The sequence below is a fragment of the Heptranchias perlo genome, chromosome 6 (assembly GCF_035084215.1).
Source record: "Heptranchias perlo isolate sHepPer1 chromosome 6, sHepPer1.hap1, whole genome shotgun sequence".
Lineage (NCBI taxonomy): Eukaryota > Metazoa > Chordata > Chondrichthyes > Hexanchiformes > Hexanchidae > Heptranchias > Heptranchias perlo.
In genome coordinates this window covers 10,713,792-10,737,862 of record NC_090330.1, presented here as the reverse complement: position 1 = coordinate 10,737,862, position 24,071 = coordinate 10,713,792, and the positions used below count along the sequence as shown (strand labels likewise).

Sequence of the window (24,071 nt, the reverse complement as noted above, 5' to 3'; positions counted from 1 at the left end):
ATCAATCTACTGAACCTTTGTTGTATCGTCTCCAAGGCAAGTATATCCTTCCTTAGATAAGGAGACCAAAATTGCACACAGTACTCCAGGTGAGGTCTCACCAAAGCCCTGTACAATTGTAGTAAGACCTCCTTACTCTTGTACTCCAACCCCCTTGCAATCAAGGCCAACATGACATTTGCCTTCCTAACTGATTGCTGTACCTGCATGCTAACTTTTTGTGTTCCTTTTACGAGGACAACCAAATCTCTCTGAACACCAACATTTAATAGTTTCTCATCATTTAAAAAATATTCTGTTTTTCTATTCTTTCTACCAAAGTGAATAACCTCACATTTCCCCACATTAAACTGCATCTGCCACCTTCTTGCCCACTCACTTAACCTGTCTATATCCCTTTGCAGACTCTGTCCTCCTCACAGCTTACATTCCCACCTAGCTTTGTATCGTCAGCAAACTTGGATACATTACACTCGGTCCCTTCATCTAAGTCATTAATATAGATTGTAAATAGCTGAGGCCCAAGCACTGAACCTTGAGGCACCCCACTAGTTACAGCCTGCCAACCTGAAAATGACCCATTTATCCCTGCTCTGTTTTCTGTCTGTTAACCAATCCTCTATTCATGCTAATATATTACCCCCAGCCCCATGAGCCCTTACCTGGTGTAACAACCTTTTATGTGGCACCTTGTTGAATGCCTTTTGAAAATCCAAATATACTCTATCCACAGGTTCCCCTTTATTTACCCTGCTAGGTACATCCTCAAAAAACTCTAATAAATTTGTCAAACATGATTTCCCTTTCATAAAACCATGCTGACTCCGCCTAATCACATTATGATTTTTTAAGTGCCCTGTTACCACTTCCTTAATAATGGATTCCAACATTTTCCCGACGACTGATGTCAGGTTAACTGGCCTGCGGTTCCCTGTTTTCTCTCTCCCTCCTTTTTTGAATAGCAGGGTTACATTTGCCACCTTCCAATCCACTAGGACCATTCTAGAATCTAAGGAATTTTGGAAGATCACAACCAATGCATCGACTATCTCTGCAGCCACCTCTTTTACAACCCTAGGATGTAGGCCATCAGGTCCAGAGGATTTATTGGCTTTTAGACCCATTAATTTCTCCAGTACTTTTTCTCTACTGATATTAATTACTTTAAGTTCCTCATTCTCATTAGCCCCTTGGTTCCCCACTATTTCTGGTATGCTTTTTGTGTCTTCTACTGTGAAGACAGATACAAAATATTTGTTTAACGTCTCTGCAATTTCTTTATTCCTTATTATAGTTTCTCCCGTCTCAGCCTCTAAGGGATCAATGTTTACTTTCGCTACTCTCTTCCTTTTTACATACTTGCAGTAGCTCTTACAATCCGTTTTTATATTTCTTGCTAGTTTACTTTCATGTTCTATTTTCTCCCTTTTCATCAATTTTTTGGTCATCCTTTGCTACTTTCTAAAACTCTCCCAATCCTCAGGCTTACTACTCTTTTTCGCAACATTATAGGCCTCTTCTTTTAATCTAATACTATCCTTAACTTCTTTAGTTAGCCATGAATGAATCACTTTTCCCATGGAGGTTTTATTTCTCAATGGAATCTATATTCATTGAGAATTATAAAATATTTCTTTAAAAGTTCACCATTGCTTATCCGCCATCATACCCTTTAATCTAATTTCCCAATCTACCTTTGCCAACTCGCCCCTCATACCCATGTAATTAGCTTTATTAAAGTTTAAGACTCTAGTTTCTGACTTAAGTACACCACTCTCAAACTCAATGTGAAATTCTATCATATTATGATCACTCTTCCCCAGGGGATCCTTTACTGTGCGATTACTAATTAACCCTGTCTCATTACACAGTACATAATTTAAAATACCCTGTCCCCTGGTTGGTTCCATGATGTATTGTTCTAGGAAACTGTCTCGAATGCATTCCATGAACTCGTCCTCCAGACTACCTTTGCCAATTTGATTATCCAGTCTATGTGTAGATTGAAGTCCCCCACGATTATTGCATTACCTTTGTTACAAGGGGAGGGGAAAAAAATCTGCGGTTTCGGCTACTGAATGGCTACCAAAGGATCTGAAGCATTTTGTGGGACCTGGAGGAGCATTCTAAGATCTTTTTAAAAATAAACACAAAAACTTACCTTTTCCTGAGTGGCCTCCCACGATCTTTTTAAGGACCTTTGGTTAGACCGCTCAACACCTGGTACCAATAGGCAGAGGGTGCACGGCACACACTCTACTTATTGGTACACAAAAATGGCATCAGCATCCTACAATCCTAATTTAAATATTTTAATAAGGCCCCTGCCTGTTTCAGGTGGGGCACTGCCCGCCTTTGCAACACCCGCCTGACCATCACGTCGGATAGCCCTCGGGCAGGCAATGGGCGCGTAATTGTCTTTTCAATTTTCAACTGGTTGGCTGCTTCGTTTACCGGCGTAAATTGGATGGGTGCTAGTTGAAAATTTTCACCCTCCCTCCCATCATCACCGTCCTGTGTGCCCTTATTTTGCCACGTAGGCTGGATAAATGCACTATCTTGTGTGTGCTGATTTTTCCTACTGTAAACAAACACCTGTGCGTGATATAGAATCATAGAATCATAGAATCATAGAAGTTACAACATGGAAACAGGCCCTTCGGCCCAACATGTCCATGTCGCCCAGTTTATACCACTAAGCTAGTCCCAATTGCCTGCACTTGGCCCATATCCCTCTATACCCATCTTACCCATGTAACTGTCCAAATGCTTTTTAAAAGACAAAATTGTACCCGCCTCTACTACTGCCTCTGGCAGCTCGTTCCAGACACTCACCACCCTTTGAGTGAAAAAATTGCCCCTCTGGACCCTTTTGTATCTCTCCCCTCTCACCTTAAATCTATGCCCCCTCGTTATAGACTCCCCTACCTTTGGGAAAAGATTTTGACTATCGACCTTATCTATGCACATTAACTTTAATATAAAGCACTAGCTGAAGCAACTGACTGACTCTAAGCGGACAATCTACCCGGAAACCAATCCGAGTGAGGGCGAACTGTACGGATGCCCGTTTCTGGTGCACGGCCTCGCCTGCTGAAAGCGTGCGTCGGGAATTGGCGCACGAGCCCACGTCAATTTTAACAGGTCGAAAATCATAGTGGGCAAGTTCTTTGCACTTATGGCAGATGAGGCTCCAGACTGGGAGCGTACATTCGTCAAACTGTGGTTCCCGCACAGGGCTCACCAAGATATCAGCAGGCGCACCAGAGGAACTGAAAATCCTTCCTAATGATCCAGTCCTCTTCAACATGAGGGAACAATCAGAATCGCGCAACAGATGATATACAGACCAATCTAATTAAAGATGGCTACATTCCTACTGACATTTACAATGAATGCATTTTACAGTTAAGTAACACGAGTAACTTACAGGTTATGTGATTGAGTGCCTTCCATTAAAGGTGTCTTCTATCTATCCCATATGTGTTTATACATATAAACAGCTGCCATACCTGGTGGTGGCTGGATATCCTTAACAGTCCAATTGCTTTCTTTCATCACTTTTTTCCGTTTGTCCAGGAGCACATTTTTAACTCGTACGTAAACTCCCCTGTGTAACTCAAACTTTTCTGTATGTGTTGTTGTCATGAGCCTGTAATCCTGTAATCCAAGTTAGAACAATTAGTGTGAAGATTGTTCTTTGTCCAGTTCATTACCATTTTTAAAGTGCAATTTTATGTGCTCTCTTTTGGACTAAATAATTGAAATATTAGTATCTTTTAAAATCACGTCTGGTTGATATAGTGCCACAGGAACAGCTGGGACCATTGGTTTTAGAGAGATATCAGCCCTGATTTTAACTAGAGGTGGGACTGGGGGGGGCGGGGGGGCGAAATGGAGCGGTGAGCTGTCCGATCTCTCCCCCCAAAGCCCGGGGGGCTTTTTAACTCCTGGGCCTCCTCAGCATTTCCCAACACTGATTCCAGCCCGGGGCAGACGGGAAAAATGACACCGGCAAGGTGGAAGTTAAAATTCGTGGTGGTTTCGGGGAGGGGGCCGCGGGAAGCAGGCCGCTGCCAGAGATCCAGGGAAACGGTCCCCAAGAAGCGAAGTGTGGACTGGGGAGGAATCGGAAACATTCACGATCAGGGGAATGGGAGGAGAAGACGAGGCCTAAGGTATCCTTGTGGGGCCAGGAGGAGCTCACCTCAAATAAATAACACTTACCTGGGTCTCCTGTAACCAGGACCTGGGCCGCCTCCAGCTTTCGCTGCGGGTTTGAATCTGTGCGGCCCTTAATTGGGACCATGGTTAAAACTGCGTGAGCTGCAACTTTGCCATTTTAATTAGGTTCCAGCTCCTCTGGGACGGGCAGCCGTCCAGTGCCTGATTTCACATGGCTAAAATGGTGAGGGGGCAGGAAATCGATACAAACCCACCTCCCACCCTGTTAAATTACCCCCTATAGCTTTGACACCCTCGTGCTGTTAAGTTGCTGAGTTCAATTGTGCTGTTGTGGGGATAGAGAGGGGAGGGAAGATTTAAGAAACGGAGAGAAACTCATTTCTTAGCTGATGTCAAGTGTCTCCTAATTGCCAGTTGAATGCGGCAATTAATGGTAGCTTGGCAGTTGTTAGCCACCAATCTTTCGAGGGGAACCTGGGCAATTTCTGGGAAGTGGAGGCAAACAATAAATAAGCAAAGTTTTTTTCCCCCAAACTAAAGTTCCAAATGTTCAAATAAACCACAACATATTGTAATTAGGTTTTAACATAAAAAGAGAGAAAAAAATAATAAAACTTACATTTTCCCAAGTGTGAGAATCAAAGTATTTATAGACAAATATATATTTAACAATAGCATTATTCTTTACATCTTCACTGAGGCTATCATTCCAAGAAAATGTCAGCTCTCCAAGCTGTCTGTCTATAATCCTGAAGTCGGTAGGTGGATTAAGATCGTCTGTTTAAAATTAATAAACAAAAATGAATTGCAACAATATAAAGAGCTGCAAATGTGTAAGTATAATTCATATTCTGGCTCCTGTTTGACATTAGCAGACACTGATAGACAATGAATGTACTTCTGGATACTTTGCTTATATATTCCATAACTCTTCATAACATAGCAATGTTTTGGGCAGGAGAAGTCCATAGAACCTACCCGTCAAACTTTCCATCAGGGTCCTTGCTGGGATTCTGCAAATAACAGCCCTGTATCCCCTTTCCTAAAAGGAATTCATCCATTCCTGTTTTGAAACCTGCTATGGGTTTCTGGTCCACCATGCCCACTGGTTATTTGGTCCGCAATTCTATCACCCGCTTAATAAAAAAAAGTTGCCTAAATTTCTTATTTTCCTTTGACATCGTTCACTGTCCCCACTCCTCAAATCCTATGCCAAAAGAACAGCTTTCCTGGATTCAAATTCTGTCATTGAAGATCTTAAATGGCCTCTCATGCTCCTCCAATCTCCATGAGAGTAGGTCCCAGAGTAGAGAATCTTTCTTCATAACTCAGCCCTATAAGTTCAGGAATCAGCCTCGTATTAATCCTCTAGACTCCTTCCAGGAATTCTATTTCTTTCCTGTAAACAGAGCCAGCTATAACTTCAAAATCATTTCCTCTGACTATGTGACACGTCCCTAGTTATACAACCTTCATTTGCTTTCCTGACTACCTTAGAACACCAAACCAACAATTTTAATGACCTATCTACCAAAACCCCCAGATCTCTTTCCTGCTGTCACCTCAAGCACATTACTGAATAACGCATATCCCACATTCTTGCTTCTTCCACCAAATCTTATCATTTTACACTCACTGGTATTGAATTCCATCCGCCACTTGTTTAGCTATTGACCTGGGTTGTTCACGTCCCCTTAGGCTATAGACATTGGCCAGTGCACCCAATTGGTCTTATCTGCAAACCCAGGCATCTTGGTCAATATTCAGTCCTCTAAGATCTGGAATGCTCTGCCTGAAAGGGTGGTGGAAGCAGATTCAGTTGTAACTTTCAAAAGGGAATTGAAGGGAAACAATTTACAGGGCTATGGGAGAAGAGCAGGGGAATAGCACTAATTGGATAGCTCTTTCAAAGAGCCCGCACAGGCACGATGGGCCGAATTGCCTTCTCCTGTGCTGTACCTCCTGTGATACTATGATAAGTCTTTTATAAAAATGCCAAACAGTAGTAGCTCTAACACCAATCCCTGTGGGACTCCACTGGCAACTGGTTTCCACTCTTGACACCTCCCCAAACCTCACCACCAGCCTTGGCTGTCTACCTTTCAGTCATGCATCAGTCCAGATGAATACCTTGCCATCTATCCATTGTGTATCAGTCATATGGGACACTGTTAAATGCCTATCTGCAATCGAGGTAAAATAACATTAACTGTCTCATCCTCTTCATCGGATGTGTGACTTCATCAAAAAAGTCCTGCAAATTAGTCAGACATGCTGTGCCCCTTATGAACCCATGGTGGCTCTTTCTAATCAGACCCTGTCCTTCCAGATGATCCCTTATGGTATCCTTCATGAAAGTCTCAAACGCATTCTCCACAATTAAGAAAATGCTCACAGGTCTGTAATTTGAGGAATCATTCCTTGCCCCTCATTTTATAAAGATGGGGGTCACACATTTGCTGCTTTCTAATCCAATTAATGTTACTTGATTTCAATGAGCTCTGAAGAAAGAAACAACTTGCATTTATATAGCACCTTTCACATCTTAAAGCACTTCACAGCCAATGAAGTATTTCTTGAAGTGTAGTCAATTTTGTAATGTAAGCAAATGTGGCAGCCAATTTGCACATAGCAAAGTCCTACAACAGAAAGGATATAAATGACCAGCTAATTGGTTTTTGGTGATGCTGGTCGAGGGATAAGCATTGGCCTGGACACTGAGAGAACTTCCCTGCCCTCTTCAAATAGTGCAACGAGATCTTTAACATCCACCTGAGAGGGCTGATGCAGCCACGGTTCTCAATTCACCTAAGAGATGGCATGTCCGACAATGCTGCACTCTCCTGGTACTGTATGGAAGTATCAGCCTAACTTACGTCCTCAAGGTTCTGGATTGGGGTTTGAAACTACAACCTTCTTATGTAGAGGCAAGATTGCTGCCACTCAGTCAAGACTGACAGTTCTGGGTGTCAGTGAGGGGATTTGAAAATCTCTTCAGCCAACTCCACCAACACCCTTGGCTGTAAGTTATCAAGGCTCAGAGCTTTGTTTACTTTAAGCTTCCTAAACCTTTCTACCACGCCTTCTGGTGTACATAAGAAATAGGAGCAGGAGTAGACCATATGGCTCCTCGAGCCTGCTTCGCAATACTAATGGTTTCCAGTCTGCACTCTCCCTTATACTCCTCTCTCAACTCAGGCATCTCACCCTTTTTTCAGTAGCAAACAGTCACAAAATAATGATTCCACCACTTCCCTGTCCTCCCCCCTGCCACTAAAATTATCCAACATCCCTCTGCTCTTTATATACTTAGTGAATGCTACCTTAACATCCATTATAGTTTCTGCTATATTCCTTTTATGTACCTCGTGTCTCTTATCAAGTTCTTGGTGTTCTTCTGCTTGATTTTTCCTTCTCCCTATCCCATGTTCCTTCTCTGTACTTTGAGGTTTGTAGGTCTCTTCTTTCTCCCTAAAGCCTACCATGACTTCCCTTTCACCCACGTCCGTTTCACTCTCCTATATTGTCCTTGACTTGTTTCTGGGATAAACTGCTTCTGCAATGTAAAAAATATCTCCTTAAAGCTCTCCTATTTTACTTCCACATCCTTTTCCTTAAAGAATTGTTCCCATTTTATTCCTTTTATGCAGCACTCCTGAACTCCCGTTTCTTAATAGTTTTTATTATCTATTCTGTCCTCATTTCAACCTTAAAATGAACAACTTTATGATCGCTGGAGTCCAAATGTTCCCTTACCTCAATTTGCCTCATTACCCATTCCTTGTTCGCTAGTAGCAAATCTAATAGGTGCACATCGACAGCTTTAATGTAGATTTGTTTATGAGAATGTGGAACGCATTGCTCCAAAGGCCATAAGTAAACAGAGCTGTTTAAAGGAGAGATAGGTACAGACTTGGAATGTAAGGGTATTAAAGAATATGGAATTGGAACTAAAAAGATGGGGCGACCATTGTTAAAAGAAAATGGAAAAACAGGCTCTATATCTAATGAAAGTGCAATACTTACTAAGATTTGCTGGGATCTTTAGGCTATCACTTAACGCAACTGGTAAAACAAAGAAGACTGCAAGGCAAGACGCAAGTAGGAACATAATGGAGATCTTCAGCAGAAATACTGCCTACTCTGAAATAAGGTCAGATGCCAGATAATAAAACATCCTGAAACAAAAGAAAGCAATATCATATTATTAAACTGTAAGAAAAATTGTAAACACAGTTTCAAAATAATTCATTTTTATTGCTTTTTGCTAAACTTTAACTTACGACTTGCAATGGAATTACGTATAGTAAAGTCTCATCCCAAGGACAGCACCTCTGACAGTGCAGCACTCCCTCAGTACGGCACTGAAGTGTCAGTCTAGATTAGTTGCTTAAGTCGCTGGAGTGGGACTTGAACTCACAACCTTCTAACCTCAGAGGCAAGAATGCTACCACTGAGGTAAAGCTGACCAAGTGACTTATCACAAAAAGAGGAAGCTTCAAACAGAAATTAATATGGAAACCACCGTACTAACTTTACACAGAGGTCACAGAAACCGGAGTGTGACCATCTTCCGCAGCGCAAAAATTACAATCTGTTGCTATTCATACCATTTTCTTTTTTGGAGCTGCAGATTGCCTCCAACTTGGAAGAAACTAATGAGAGGACCTCCAAACTCCAATGGGTCCTTCCCAAATATTTTAAGCTGATGGACGATATCTGAAACAGGCCAGGCCATTTCCAACATTAATGGTTAATGTTGGAAATAAACATGTAATAAACGTTATTAAGATGCTAGCTCAATTGCTAATTTAAAATCTGAAACAGATCGCTTTTTGCCAACCAAAGGTATTAAGGGATATGGGCTAACGGTAGGTAAATGGAGTTAGAACACAGATCAGCCATGATCTTATCAAATGGCGGAGCAGGCTCGAGGGGCTGAATGGCCTACTCCTGTTTCTATGTAAGTTACATACCCATTCCATTCGTAAATGTATCACAGAGTACCTGCAGATACCATCGAGGGGGGAATTTTAAACCCCCGGGACGGGCAGGAGGCGGGGGGGGGGTTAAAAATTCAAAATTCTGCTCTCACTGTCTTCAACCCCCCTCCTCGCTCAATGTCCGTCATTCCCTCTCGTTACAATCTATCTCCCATATTACCTCTGCCATGCTTTCTCTGAGCCTCCCATATTCCTCCCAGTCCCTCATTCCCTCTTTCACTTCTTTAACTCCATTTCTCCCTCTAATTCGCTCTGCCCTTTTCTTTTTTTCTCATTCGCTCAGTCTTGGTGCTCTTGCCTCTGAGTCAGATGGTCATGGGTTCAAAGCCCCACTCCAGAGTCTAATCTAGGGTGACATCTCAGTGCAATAATGACAGAGCGCTGCACTGACAGAGGTGCCGTCTTTCGGATTAAACCAACGCCCCGTCTGCCCCATAAGGTGGATATAAAAGATCCCATCGCGTTATTCAAAGAACATGAGATGAGTTTTCCTGGTGTCCTGCCCAACATTTAACCCTGACCAACATCGTTAACTCCGATGACCTGGTCAGCTATCTTATTGCTGATTGTGGGAATGTGCTGTGCACAAACTGGCTCTTGGATTTCCCTCTATCACAATCGAGAACTTGAAGGCCACTACATAAATGCTAGTGTCTTCTTTTGATGTCTGTCTCATTTGCTGTTTCCTCCTTTCTCAGCTGTTCTATCATGCTCTCTCTCTCATTCCCTCTGTCCTTGTCTCCCTCATTCAATCTCTACCGCCCTTTCCTCTCTCATTTTCTTTCTTCTTTCATTCTTCCACTCCTTGGGGATAGATTTTGACTTAGTGCGATAGTGTGAAACGGGTGATAGCGAATCGGCAGCCCGTTTTACATCTCTCCCGATTTTTATTTCTAATTGACGTCGGTGGAAGTTAAGATCGGGAGAGATATAAAACGGGCTGTAGATTCGCTATCACCCATTTTACAGTATCGCACAAAATCAAAATTACTCCCCTTGACTCTCTAATCCCATCACTTCCTCCACACTTTTCCGCTCATTCTCGCTGATTCCCATTTTGTTGCTGTCTTTCTCTAATCCCTTCCTCACCCCTTCCTTCCATCCCTCTGTCCTATACAGTCACCAATAGTTTCATCTCATAAACCTGAGTTTCATCTTCACCATGGGTAACACAATCTGCAGAGACCACTCGTACTGAAGGTTTGTGCTGATAGTGGTAGCAGTGGTGTTGTCCCCTGCTGAATCCCTGACCAGGCTCCAAAACGGTTTATTGTTTCACTGCTCAGTGCGACCTCAAGATGTCCCAAAGCGCTTTACAGCCAATTAAGTACGTTCTGAAGTGTAGTCACTGTTGTAATGTAGGAAACACGGCAGCCAATTTGCGCACAGCAAGGTCCCACAAACAGCAATGTGACAATGACCAAATAATATATTTTAGTGAAGTAGGTTGAGGATAAACATTGGACAGAACACTGGGGAGAGCTCCCCTACTCTTCTTTGGGATTTTTTATGTCCACCTGAGAGGGCAGACAGGGCTTTGGTTTAACGGTCTCACCTGAAAGACGAAACAATTACATTCTTGTCTTATGTCATAGATAGTACTGTACCATCAGGGCCCTTTTGTAAATGAGAAATAGAAAACATGAGAAAAAGAGTAGACGAAAAATGTGGCAAAAATATTTGAAGGCGAAAGACAACTAGCATAATCTGCCAGTACATTGCAAAATCTTGAGTGTTGTGGACCACAACCTGAAAAGCAGAATCCAAGGTCAAACTCACTGCTAAACATTAAAGTTTAATGACTATACACCGAATATTATAAAAACAGTCTTCTATATTAATCTTCCCAACTTACAAAACAACATTATACAAAGAATTTGCGCTGTTACAACGGAAACTTGCAGGGCTATGGGGAAAGAGCAGGCAAATGGGACTAATTGGATAGCTCTTTCAAAGAGCCGGCACAGGAACAATGGGCCAAATGGCCTCCTATGTGCTGTATCATTCTATGATCTACATTTGAAGTAAAAATAATGCACTTACATTCATTTCTTTTAAAAAAAAATCTACTTAACCCGTTGGAGGTTGCTTAAGAAACGCATAATCTATTTTCTTCAAACACATGTCCGCCACAAAAAGGGAATTATTTTTCAGAAAGATGGAAGCCCAAGTTTGTAATTCCAATTTTCATTAATGTTGCAACATAGCAGAGGAGGGCACATTTCTTACTGTAGTTATAATTAATTCAAAACATTCCAGGGATGAGGGACTTTAGTTATGTGGATAGACTGGAGAAGCTGGGGTTGTTCTCCTTGGAACAGAGAAGGTTGCGAGGAGATTTGATAGAGATATTCAAAATCATGAAGGGTCTAGACAGAGTAGATAGAGAGAAACTGTTCCCATTGGCAGAAGGGTCAAGAACCAGAGGACATAGATTTAAGTTGATTGGCAAAAGAACCAAAGGTGACATGAGGAAAAACTTTTTTACACAGCGAGTGGTTAGGATCTGGAATGCACTGCCAGGGGGGTGGTGGAGGCAGATTCAATCATGGCTTTCTAAGGGTAACTGGATGAGTACTTCAAAGGAAAAAATTTGCAGGGCTACAGGGCTAGGGCGGGGGAGTCGGACTAGCTGGATTGCTCTTGCACAGAGCCGGCACGGACTCGATGGGCTGAATGACCTCCTTCCATGCTATAACCTTTTTATGATTCTACAGCTTCGTTGAGTCAGAATGGAAGGCGGAAAGGAGGTAGGAGGACTTGGGGGGGTTTGTAAAGGAGGACGAGGAAATTGAAACCAATGTGCTAGAGGATGGAGAGACAGTTGACGTGGGCAAGAAGGGTGAACAGGACTTTAGTATCAGGCACATACTGCAAGGCTGTTTGTGGGCCCATCAGATCAGTGGTTAAAGAACACTCAATTTTGATTACTTCTACTTGAGAGTATTCAAAATGTAGACAAGGCTTTGTAAGAAAATGTTTGTTAACTTGTGGTATTCTATTGTGGTTGGCTTATCTACGAACGAAGGAAGAGGCAGAAATGTTTCACGGCGTTAGCTCATTTTCTGTGTGTACTTCTTTCTGTTCTCAAGATCGACAGATAAAAAATACTTTTCCACTCATGGGTATAAGCGAGGTGAGGTGATTTTTTTTTAAAAACAGAGTTAGAGCAATTTTAGTTATTTCTGTGTTGCAGCTCTGTAATCCAAATGAGGTAACCTACATGCCTCCAAAGGCAGGGAAAGCATTTGCGCTAGTGGGTGGGGAGCTAGTCGAGGCGAGCAAGTAAGGGGTGATGGGTGAGCGAGCTGCAGTTGATGTGTATTTTGTACATTTCAGACAGTAGGCCGGTACTTACCCTAAAAGTGCATTCATAGGTCTAACCCTGTGTGCTAAATGATCGGCAGTGACATCTGCACATGGAAGACTTCAATTAAATGGACACAGCGTCCGGCAATGCACGCAGGCCCCGTTGAAACCTCACAACTTCAGTGGGAATTCCATAAGTGAAATTCTAAGAATTCTCAAACAGTCGTCACATCCAACAGTCTGTGACTGACAATAACGGGCATTCTTTTGTCATGCGGGAAAAGTGTGTGCAGAGTTTCCAAGCAGGAAAGGCTACAGGAGGGACAGCAGGAGAAGGTAGCACAGCAAATCATGAGAACTCATTCAGTTAATGCTGTTGAGGGCGGAGGTGTGAGAGGGCCTGCACCCACAGCTGGTTTGTGCTGACTAAGTGCTAACAGTCAAAGGTCAGAAGTGGTTTCTCCTTTTTAAGACTCTTAAATGAACCGGACAGAAAGGGAAAAAGTGGACAGTGGGAAATTCATGGCATTTAATCATTCTTTTGATCTCCACAGGAGCCAGAAGCAAGAGAGATACTGCAGGGAGAGAGAAGAAAGCAAAGACAGACCTTCACCAGCAGAAGACTGGCTCACTCCATCATGACTCCTATCACTTCCAATGACCAGCCCAGATAGGTTAGCCTCCGGTGATCCAGATAGTCTACATGAGGAATTGGCATAGGGTGATTGACAACTTGCATGGATACCAGATGACGAGGTGGAGCATGATGTACCCGAGTGCAGTCTTAGAAAATGTCAGACCCTGGCTGTTTAGCATTCAGACAAAGGTCCCAGGGGTCCTGCCATGAGAAGACAACTGCTTGCAGAGCATCAGAACCATATGAAGGCACTGCAAAGGCTGTCTGAAGATGTGCGGCAGATGGCAGCAGATGGCAGGGATGGCAGCAGGGTCCAATGCCGCTATCAGGGAGGGATTCTCTACAATTCAGAACATTCTGATGTGAGTAGCAGCTCCAGGAACTTCAGCACACAGCCCACAGAATACAGAAACCTCCCGACACATAATTCTATGGATGTATTGAGGAATGATCTTTTGGGACTATGCTCGGTGTTGGGTACCTGCGGCACCGTCTGGATCTCCTTCAATGCTGTTTTATGAGCCTGGTTTCCCAGGATGCATACTGCTCCTCCTCCTCTTTCTGTTCCAATAAATAAATGATAAAGATGAGAATCCCCCATGAGGATAAACATTTTCGAACCTTTCCTTTCCTTTGATGGAGATTCCCAAGCAAGAAAGAATCTCGAAGGAGACTTCCAATTGAAGCTAGGAGCATTCAAAGTAAAAAGCAAGAAAAAGCTTTGACAAAACATCAATCTAAAATAAAATTATGATCCTACCAGTGCAATGAAACACAGCAACATATTTTTAGGGTCTCAATGTCGGCCTTCCTCAGTTGCTGTTCTAAGTTACCCTTGTTTCATAATGGCACAAGTTAAATCGGCAGATTCTAGGATGCGAGTGACAGAATTTAAGATTTATGGGCAAATTGGGGTGGGATAGTGGTGGAAAATGAGGCACAATCTGGTGGTGAGGCCTATCGCTGCCTCCCTGACCCAACCTGGACTTCCTTCCCCTTGCCAGGACAACTTAACATCTCTACCTAATCCTCCGGGGGCATGGGGACTGGAGTCACCAGTCCCTGGGAGATTTACCTCATGTTCGCCCGTGTTATCACTGCTTCCCAGAACTACCAGATGGAGGGAGGAGATAGGCCCTGGAAAATGGTGGTAAAAGCCCTGAGGTCCCCCAGTTGAGAGAGAAGGACTTGCAGCAGCCTCTTCTCCCTCCAACCTGGCCCGCACTAACTTCCTGTCTCTATCAAGGCCTACAAGGCTGACGATTACAGGATCTTTGGGATCTTCTGCCCCTTTAAATGCCTCTTCTGGTACAGTGGCGAACCTGCCGCAGCAATGGCAGCTGGGCGCTGGAGGGTTTCCTCGATGTTAGGAATCTCATACAGAGTCCCCCTCATGCACAGGTGATGATCCCCAACCCAGGCAGTGTGGGAGAGTTGGCCAGAAGTCCAGCCCCACTTGAATGCTAACACGGAGAGGAAGAATCCAGCCTGAGATATCATCCTGGCCTAAACCCCTCATGTGCATTGCTGCACCTTAGCTAAGGTGAGTATATTTTACACTCTCTCTCACTTCCAGCAGAATTTAGGATAGAACTTAAAGCTAGCGTAAAATTAGTGTGGACTTCTGCCCAACCGTCCCACACTGCCTGGGTTGGAGATCATCATCTGTGCATGAGAGGGACTCCATATGAGATTCCTGACACAGAGGAAGCCCTCTCTTACACCCCAAATTCTGCCCTCACCCACAAAGATCCACCAGGTTTAGAACCACAAAATTTACTGTTTAGTAAATATCGAGTGAGTTAGAGTTTATTCGATCCTCAGATTGTAGCTCATACACTGACTTTCTTTTGGCTTTTTAAAAAATTGCGCTTGGTAATATAACTCGAGTTACAGGCATCCTGGTTAATGTCAAATAATTGCTTCTTCTCACCTATGCTTAGTACGGTAACTCAGAGGTTACAGAAATTCTTGCTTCTGTATCAAAAGACTACCTTCGATTCTTTACACTTTTTTCTGAAGTGTAATACAGCAATTTGAAGGTGTCACTTGTAGTGTAGCGGATAGGAAAGAAGTGTCGCAGACAGAATGTATTCTAGGGGCACTGTGCTGTTTTAATTATTGTATGATCCAGTTTTAATAATATTACAGCCCAATCGTCACTGGCTTTCTTCACAGCGAGACAGAGGATGCACTGGTTTTATAAGGATCTCTGCATTATATCATGTGAAATACTGGAGCAGTGTGCCCTGTTAGTTAGATTTGTTTGTGCACGTTTGGGTTTTAACATTTCTGTCCACACAGTTGCTGGAAGTGCGAGCTGATAACGGTGCGTCAAAGGCAACGGGGTACCTGGGACCTCGATGAATGAGATTAAAGGATTGAGAAATAAAGAGAAAGGACTGAGTAAGAGGGTGGATTAGCGTGGGTGAAATCAATGTCAAATCAGGTACCGAAAGAGAAATAAAGAGAAGTAAGATTGGACTATGAGGGAGAAAAAAAACAGAAAGGAAAGGGAAGAAAAAAAATGTAAAAATTTAAAATTTAACATTTTTTAAATCTCCAACATGAGACTCCATACTTTTAATTGTTCACTTTCTGAACATGAGGTTGATTGTGATAATTGTTAATTGCCATTGTTAAAAAGGTACTTCCACTGATAATTACTAGACTTAACTTTCTTTGGCAAGTTTAATAGTAATTAATGTGAAAATGCAGCAACTTCATGAAAATCCCGGGGAGGTTAAGGGTGAGATGCCGTTTTCACGAAGCTAACGGCAGAGCGGTGCAGATATCAGGTATTACAGCCAGCAACTTGTTGCGATTCGCAATTCACAGAGTATCTCTTCCTCACCATAAGTTGCTGGCTGATTTGCGCCGATTTGCACATTAACAACAGTGTGCGGCGTTCACACGCTGTTATTTTCTCAGCAAGTTCCGGGCCAATGTATTATTCTGTTAAGTAAACACTGAGTGAGTTCATTCAAAGGTTACTGCTATTTACTTTGGACATTAGAGCCTCAGTTTCGTATTAGTTGGGAGTCTGTAGACATTATGGCTCTGGTGTGTCCTGTATCTGAAGAGTTTTTCTGTATATTGCAAATGACTGCCTTTGTCCCTTCATAGATATATTTTTTAAACTGAACACAAACATTTTGCATTAGACAACGTGTGACATCTGAAATGTGATGGACAACCAAGGTGTGTCACACAAAAGTGCATGCATATGTAAAATCTTTATAATATTATGCATGTCTCGTTAGAATAGAAACAGTGCAGCTGACAAATGGAAGTTCGACTGAAATGCAACTGATCATTATGATGTTAGCACATCAGCACAATACCATTTACAGGAAGGTTGCAAGTCAAAGCAATATGGCAGATGGCAAGCAGGATCACACAGTATTGAGACATTGAGAGTATGTTACGTAATATAGAAATGTGAACTGCCCCAACAATGCAGGAGATGCTGATTAATGCTGAAAGTTGTGTCAAAGTATATTCAATCAAAATGGACTCAGCTGAGTGAGCAACTCAACCTGATACTTATCCAATAGTGACTTTTTGCCTAGTGCTTGAAGGTCAAGTTGAGAACCCACAAGTCGGGAGCAATTTTGACTTTGTGCGACAACGTAAAACGGGCGATAGCAAATCGGCAGCTCGTTTTACATCTCTCTCCCGATTTTCATTTCCACAATGGGAATAAAAAAAATGGGAGAAATGTAAATGGGGCTGCCGATTCGCTACTGCCCGTTTTACACTATCGCACAGAGTCAAAATGACCCCTGTTGACTTTTACATTGGGTGGCTGGCTAAAGATTGAAGTTAGAAGTGTGTAAGTCTTCATTATTGCACAAAGTGACAGCCCTGTGGGGTAGAATTTCAACTTGCCACCCAACTGTGTTGAGGATTGACTGCCCGTTACTAGAAAGCACCCGATTTTCATTTCCACAGATCGCAGTTTTATGCCTGGGCTGAAAGTTGAAAATCTACCCCATAATATCCAATCTGATTCTCCATGCCTGGATGAAAAAAAAATGCTAAATTGCTGCTCTCTTACTCCCCGCCCTCTAAAAAAAAACAAATACAATTCCAGTCGTGATGAAAGTTCATCGATCTGAAACCTTAACTCTGTTTCTCTCTCCACTGATGCTGCCTGACCTGCTGAGTGTTTTCAGCATTTTCTGTTTTTATTTCAGATTTTCAGCATCGAGCAGTATTTTGCTTTTGTTTTAGTGTTTAATTCACTGCCGTTCTCTCCCAGGAAGACGTTCGGCTCTTCTCTCCGACTGGATTTCCGTTTGTCTCTTCCAACTTGTTCGCCTTGCTTAAAAACTGTTAAATCTCTAACTTCTTCCAGTTCAGACGAAAGGTCATCGACCTGAAACATGAAATCTTTTTCTCTCTCTCCACAGATGCTGCCTGGCCGGCTGAATGTTTTCCAGCATTTTCTGTTTTTATTTCAGAAACAGTATCTGCTGAACCACATGATGAGACTGCACCTTGTGAAACAGCAAATATAAAACCAGCCTCACATGAAAATACAGTAAAAAAAAACCTGATTTAAAAAAAACACCTGAGCTTTATCCTGCTTCAGCAATGTGACCTTTTTAATTTTGTTCCCTTATTGCACTAAGGCAGGTAAGATGCAACAAAAATCGTTGTAAAGTGATTTTTGATATGAAAGATCAAGTCACATCATCAGGAACTTATCCTTTGCATGGTCTCTTCATCAAAAAAACAACGCGACTTTATATTCTTATGTCTTGCGAAGTTAGACGAGCCACAAGTGATCGTCACGACAATGACGTCAAGTGCAAATGGTACTATCAAGCATTTCAATGAGATTTGCTGCACATTGGAAGAAATCTTATGAAGTTCAGCCAGTCCTGTTTTCAAAGAAAGAAAGGATTTGCATTTCTATCGCGCCTTTCAGGACCTCCGGACGTCCCAAAGCGCTTTACAGCCAATGGTGTACTTTTGAAGTGCAGTCGCTGACTGTAATGTAGGAAACGCAGCAGCCAAAATTGCGCAAAGCAAGACGTCACAAGCTGCAGTGATATAAATGAATGGATGATCTGTTTTAGTCACGTTGGAAGACAATGCCCTTGAATTAAAGCAGTTATAAAAAATGATTAACATTAAGCAATGCTCAGTTTCTTGTGTTCTTTTCAATTTATTGTTCTGCATATTTTTGTTTAAGCAGCAAAGCTGATGATATCATCAGGGATACTTCCTTAGAAAGGCTATTGACTTCCTGCAGCATTAGGGAGCTGTTAGCGGATAAATGCTTAATGCTTTTGTACAACAATCTTCTGTTTGTTATTTTAAGAAGCTATTAACCCATCTCTGTTAAAACAGACAGAGAAATGTCTCAAAATAAAGTGTTCATCCACTAATAACGCCAAGCGTAATTTCTACTGTAGCTAATCAATGCTGGTTTGGGTTAATAACTATCTCCAGTGATGACATTCAGGTCACTTTTGCTGTGGGGAAATGTGAGGTTATCCACTTTGGTAGGGAAAAGAGAAAAACAGAATATTTTTTAAATGGTGAGAAACTATTAAATGTTGGTGTTCAGAGGGATTTGGGTGTCCTTGTACAAGAAATACAGAAACTTCACTTGCAGGTACAGCAAGCAATTAGGAAGGCAAATGATATATTGGCCTTTACTGCAAGGGGGTTGGAATACAAGAGTAAGGAAGTCTTGCTGCAATTGTATAGGGCTTTGGTGAGACCGCACCTGGAGTACTGTGCGCAATTGTGGTCTCCTTACCTAAGGAAGGATATACTTGCCTTAGAGGCGGTGCAACGAAGGTTCACTAGATTGATTCCTGGGATGAGAGGATTGTCTTATGAGGAAAGATTGAGTAGAATGGGCTTATACTCTCTGGAGTTTAGAAGAATGAGAGGTGATCTCATTGAAACATAAGATTCTAAGAGGGCTTGACAGGGTAGATGCTGAGAAGATGTTTCCCTGGGCTGGAGAGTCTAGAACAAGAGGACATAGTCTCTGACTGAGGCGAGAAGGAATTTCTTCATTCAAAGGGTCATGAATATTTGGAATTCTCTACCCCAGAGGGCTGTGGATGCTTAGTCATTGAGTATATTCAGGATTGAGATCGATGGATTTTTGGACCCTAAGGGAATTGAGGGATATGGAAATCAAGCAGGAAAGTGGAGTTAAGGTCAAAGATCAGCCATGATCTTGTTGAATGGTGGAGCAGGCTGGAGGGGCCGTATGGCCTACTCCTGCTCCTATTTCTTATGTTTCTACATCAGCGTCAGTATTCTTTGGCAATGTCATCACCGTTGTTTAAAATATTGAAGAGACCGAGGTAACAAAAGGAGGTTGACATCAATCATAGTTCTTTAGAACCAATTGATGGTGAATCTGCCTCTTTAACCACAATATGACATTATCAAATTTTGACTATGCTTTTGAATACCCTCATCATAAACATTGAACCTGCTGCCTGAAGTAAAACAAAAAACTCTGTGCTGGTAGCTCACCATGTGAATTGCTGTATCCTGACTCCTACCGCAAGGATCACCCGTCTGTGTTCAACGAGTGCTTATGTGAACAGTAGCACAGTCCTGCCGGCTTGCTGCCTTCCTTAAAATGCAGCCAATTGATCACACTATTATGGTTATACTACAAACCAACTAATAATGGAAAGGAGGTGGAGGAAGAAATATATTAGCAAAAATGAGTGAAATGAGTAAAGGACATAGAATAACGGTCATGGGAGGTTTTAACTATCCTCAAATAAACTGGCAAGGAGAGGAAGATAAAGGGGTACAGGGAATGGAGTTTTTACAATGTGTGCAGGATTCCTTTCTTACCCAGTATGTACAAGAGAGTGAGCACTGCTGGATCGAGTAATGGGAAATGAACCAAAGCAGATAAGAGAAGTAAGCTTGGGGGAAAATCTAGGTAATAGGGATCACAACATAATAAGGTTTAACATAAAGATTGAGAAGGACAGAAGTAAGACAAAGACCAAAGTAATAAATTGGAAAAAAAGCTGATATTAAGGGGATGAGAATAGAACGAGAGAAAATAAACTGGAAAAAATTACTGACAAAGAAATAGAGCAGCAGTGGGAAACATTTAAAATGGTGATCAATGGAATCCAGGGCAAATATATCCCACTAAAAGGCAAGAATGGTAATGATTCATTGTGGATGAATAAAGAAATAAGAGCAAAATTGAAACTAAAGAAAAAAGGCATAATCTAAGTACGTAGACAACAAAGAAGAGGATGACAAAAGGGAATACGAAAAGGAAAGAAGTCAAAAAACAACTAGGAAGGCAAAGAGAAACTATGAAATTAAATTATCAAGGAAAATAAAAAGAAATAGTAAAATATTCTACAGACACATTAATAAAGAAAAATAGGGATAGGGCCACTAAAGAATACACATGATAAACTCACAGGTGATGACAGCGAAATGGCAGAAATATTAAATAATTACTTTGCCTCACTATTTACCAGGGAGGCTAACATGGTGGGCATGACATTAGAAGAAGACATCAAAAAAGATAAAGACATTTAAGATAGAAAGGGGGGAGATAATTAATAAACTAATCAAGCTCAAACAGGATAAAAGCCCTGGTCCAGATGGATTGAATCCGTGCAGGGGCACTACTACATGTATCTAAAAATTCATTAGAAAAGGGAATAGTGCCAGAGGACTGGCGTGCAGCTAATGTGATTCCTATATTTAAAAAGGGAGATAGAACAAGTCCAGGGAACGATCGACCAATTAGCTTAACGTCGGTGGTAGGAAATATAATGGAATCCTTACTCAAAGATGTGATAGAAAAACACCTAGAAACTGGAAATATAATAAAGAATAGTCAAAAGGTAAGATCATGCTTGACCAACCTTATTGAATTATTTGAAGAAGTAACAGAAAGGGTAGACAAGTGTAATGTAGTAGATGTAATATATTTGGATTTTCAAAAGATCTTCGATAAGGTAGTGCATAGTAGACTCATGACTAAGGCCAGAGCATGTGGAGTCGGTGATAAGTAGTGGAATGGATAGCAAGCTGGCTATGAAACAGAAAACAGAGAGTGGGGGTTAAAGATAGTTACTCAGACTGGCAAAAGGTAGGAAGTGATGTTCCACAAGGATTGGTGCAGGGACCACCGATTTATTTACATAAACGATTTGGACTTGGGAATTGGAAGTACAATTTCAAAATTTGTGGATGACACCAAATTGGGGGGTGCAGTTAATACAGAGGATTGCGATAAAATACAGGAAGACATTAATAAACCTGCAGAATGGGCACGTAATTAGCAAATGAATTTTAATATAGATAAGTGTGAGGTGGAACATTTTAACAGGAAGAATAAGGAGGTCAAATACTGCTTGTATGATAAGAGTCTAAATAGGGTACAGAAGCAGCGCGATCCGGGGTACAGATGCACAAATCACTAAAAGCAGTGACGCAGGTTAATAAGGCCATACAAAAAGCAAACAAAGCACTGAGGTTCATTTCTAGAGGGATAGAATTGAAAAGCAGAGAAGTTATGTTAAACTTGTATAGAACCTTGGTTAAACCATACTTGTATTACTGTGAACAGTTCTAGTCTCTATATTATAAAAAAGATATAGAAGCACTGGAGAAGGTACGAGAAAGATTTATTAGGTATAACCTTTCAGTTCTGGTATCATCCTATCAGGAAAGATTGAACAGGCTGGGGCTCTTTTCTCTAGAAAAAGAGAAGACTGAGGGGTGACCTGATCGAGGTTTTTAAGATTATGAAAGGGTTTGATAGGATAGGCGTAGAGATGTTTCAATTTGCAAGGGAGAGCAGAACTATGGGCCATAAATATACAATAGTCACAAATAAATTCAATAGGGAATTCAGAAGAAACTTCTTTGCCCAGAGAGTGGTTAGAATGTGGAACTCACTACCACAAGGGGTTGTTGAGGTGACTAGCATAAATACATTTAAGAGGAAACTAGATGAACACATAAGGGAGAAAGGAATAGAAAGATGTGTTTATGAGGCAAAATAAAGAAGGTTAGGAGGTGGCTCCTATGGAGCATGAACACCAGCATGGACCTGTTGGGCTGAATGGCCTGTTTCTGTGCTGTGCATTCTATGTAATTCTATATAATTCTATGTACTTGAGTTCCTCCTTTGTTACAGCAGAGGTGGTGACTTCCACCAGACAGCACTTGACACTTCAAAACGCTTTAGCTAAACCATGCTCCACACTAAAACATTTCAAAATCCACCAAAACACAGTGAAAGATTGCACAGCCCAAACTGTTGAGATCTTTCAACCTTATTGTTCACCTAAAATAAGGATAAAAATCCCGTGGCCTGCAGTTTGCAAATGGAGAATATGTTGGTTACAGAATGTCTCTGTGCAATCAGACTGTGTCTAGAAACCAACTGGCCTAATGCACAAATCTAGAAGGCTGACTGACCAGGTTTATGATTCAAGAATATCAGATTATTATATGAGCTCTAAAAATCTTTTTTTTTTCCATTCAAGCATTCGAATTAAGAGCAAGAGTAGGCCATTCGGCCCCTTGAGACTGCTCTGCCATTTGATAAGATCATGGCCGATCTGATTCTGACCTTAACCCTACTTTCCCGTCTACCTGCTATAAACTTTGACTCCCTTGTTAATCAGGAATCTATCTAACTCAGTCTTAAAAATATTCAATGACCCTGCCTCCACCGTTCTCTGGGGAAGGGAGTTCCCCAGACTCATGACCATCAGAGGAAAAATGTCTCCTCATCTCCATCTTAAATGGGAGACCCCTTATTTTTAAACTGTGTCCCCTAGTTCTTGTCTCTCCCACAAGGGGAACATCCTCTCAGCATCTACCCCTTCTCGTCCCCTCAGGATCTTATATGTTTCACTAAGATCATCTCTCATTCTTCTAAACTCCAGTGTATACAGGTCCAACTTGTCCAACCTTTCCTCATAAGATAACCCCCTCATCCCAGGAATCAGTCGAGTCAGCCGTCTCTGAATCGCCTCCAAAGCAATTATGTCCTTTCTTAAATAAGGAGACCAAAGCTGCACACAGTATTCTAGATGTGGTCTCACCAATGCCCTGTACAACTGTAGCAAAACATCTCTACTTTTATATTCCATTCCCCTTGCAATAAATGACAACATTTCATCTGCCTTCCGAATCACTTGCTGTACCTGCATATAGCGTTTTGTGATTCATGTACTAGGACATCCAGAGCCCTCTGTACCTCAGAGTTCTGCAATCTCTCTCTATTCAAATAAAATACTGCTTTTCCATTCCTGCTGCCAAAGTGGACAAGTTCACATTTTCCCACATTATACTCCATCTGCCATTTTTTCCCCCCACTCACTTAACCTATCTATATCCTTTTGCAGACTCCTTATGTCCTCTTCACAACTTACTTTCCTACCTACCTTTGTCTCATCAGCAAATTTAGCAACCATATATTTGGTCCCTTCATTCAAGTCATTGATATAGATTGTAAATAGTTAAACCAGACATTCTTTGCGGTGCTGAGTGAGTACAGCACTGTGAGATATGCTACCTTTTGGATGGGATGTTAAACCAAGTCTACTAGTTCAATTGGACATAAAATATCCCATGGCACTAGTTGAAGAACAACAGAGAATTTTCCCAGTGTCCAGGCTAATATTCATCCCTCAACCAATACCACCAAAACAGATCTACTGATCATTCATCTGATTACTGTTTATGGGACCTTGCCATGGGCAAACACGACTGCTGTGTTTTCCTATATAACACCAATGACTACACTTCAAAAGTAATCAATTGACTGTGAAATGCTTTGGGACGTATATAAATGCAAGTTTGTTCTGTGTAGTTGTTACCCTGGGTAAGGCGTTGGAGATGCCAAAGGACGTCCCAAAGTGTTTTACAGCCAATTCAGTACTTTTGAAGTG

The 24,071-nt window shown here is 41.8% G+C and overlaps 1 protein-coding gene across 3 annotated transcripts in view; it reads right to left on the bottom strand.

Annotated features, from left to right (window-relative positions):
- Window positions 1–24,071, bottom strand: part of LOC137322737 (interleukin-5 receptor subunit alpha-like) — a 56,605-nt gene that overhangs the window by 23,628 nt on the left and 8,906 nt on the right. For all 3 annotated transcript variants that reach the window (XM_067985742.1, XM_067985743.1, XM_067985744.1), the window contains 3 exons: window positions 8,212–8,363; window positions 4,805–4,962; window positions 3,513–3,660 (listed from right to left, as the gene is read on the bottom strand). In XM_067985742.1, the coding sequence (XP_067841843.1) occupies window positions 3,513–3,660; window positions 4,805–4,962; window positions 8,212–8,296 (391 nt within the window). In that variant the 5' untranslated portion in view covers window positions 8,297–8,363. The remainder of the gene's footprint in view (window positions 1–3,512; window positions 3,661–4,804; window positions 4,963–8,211; window positions 8,364–24,071) is intronic.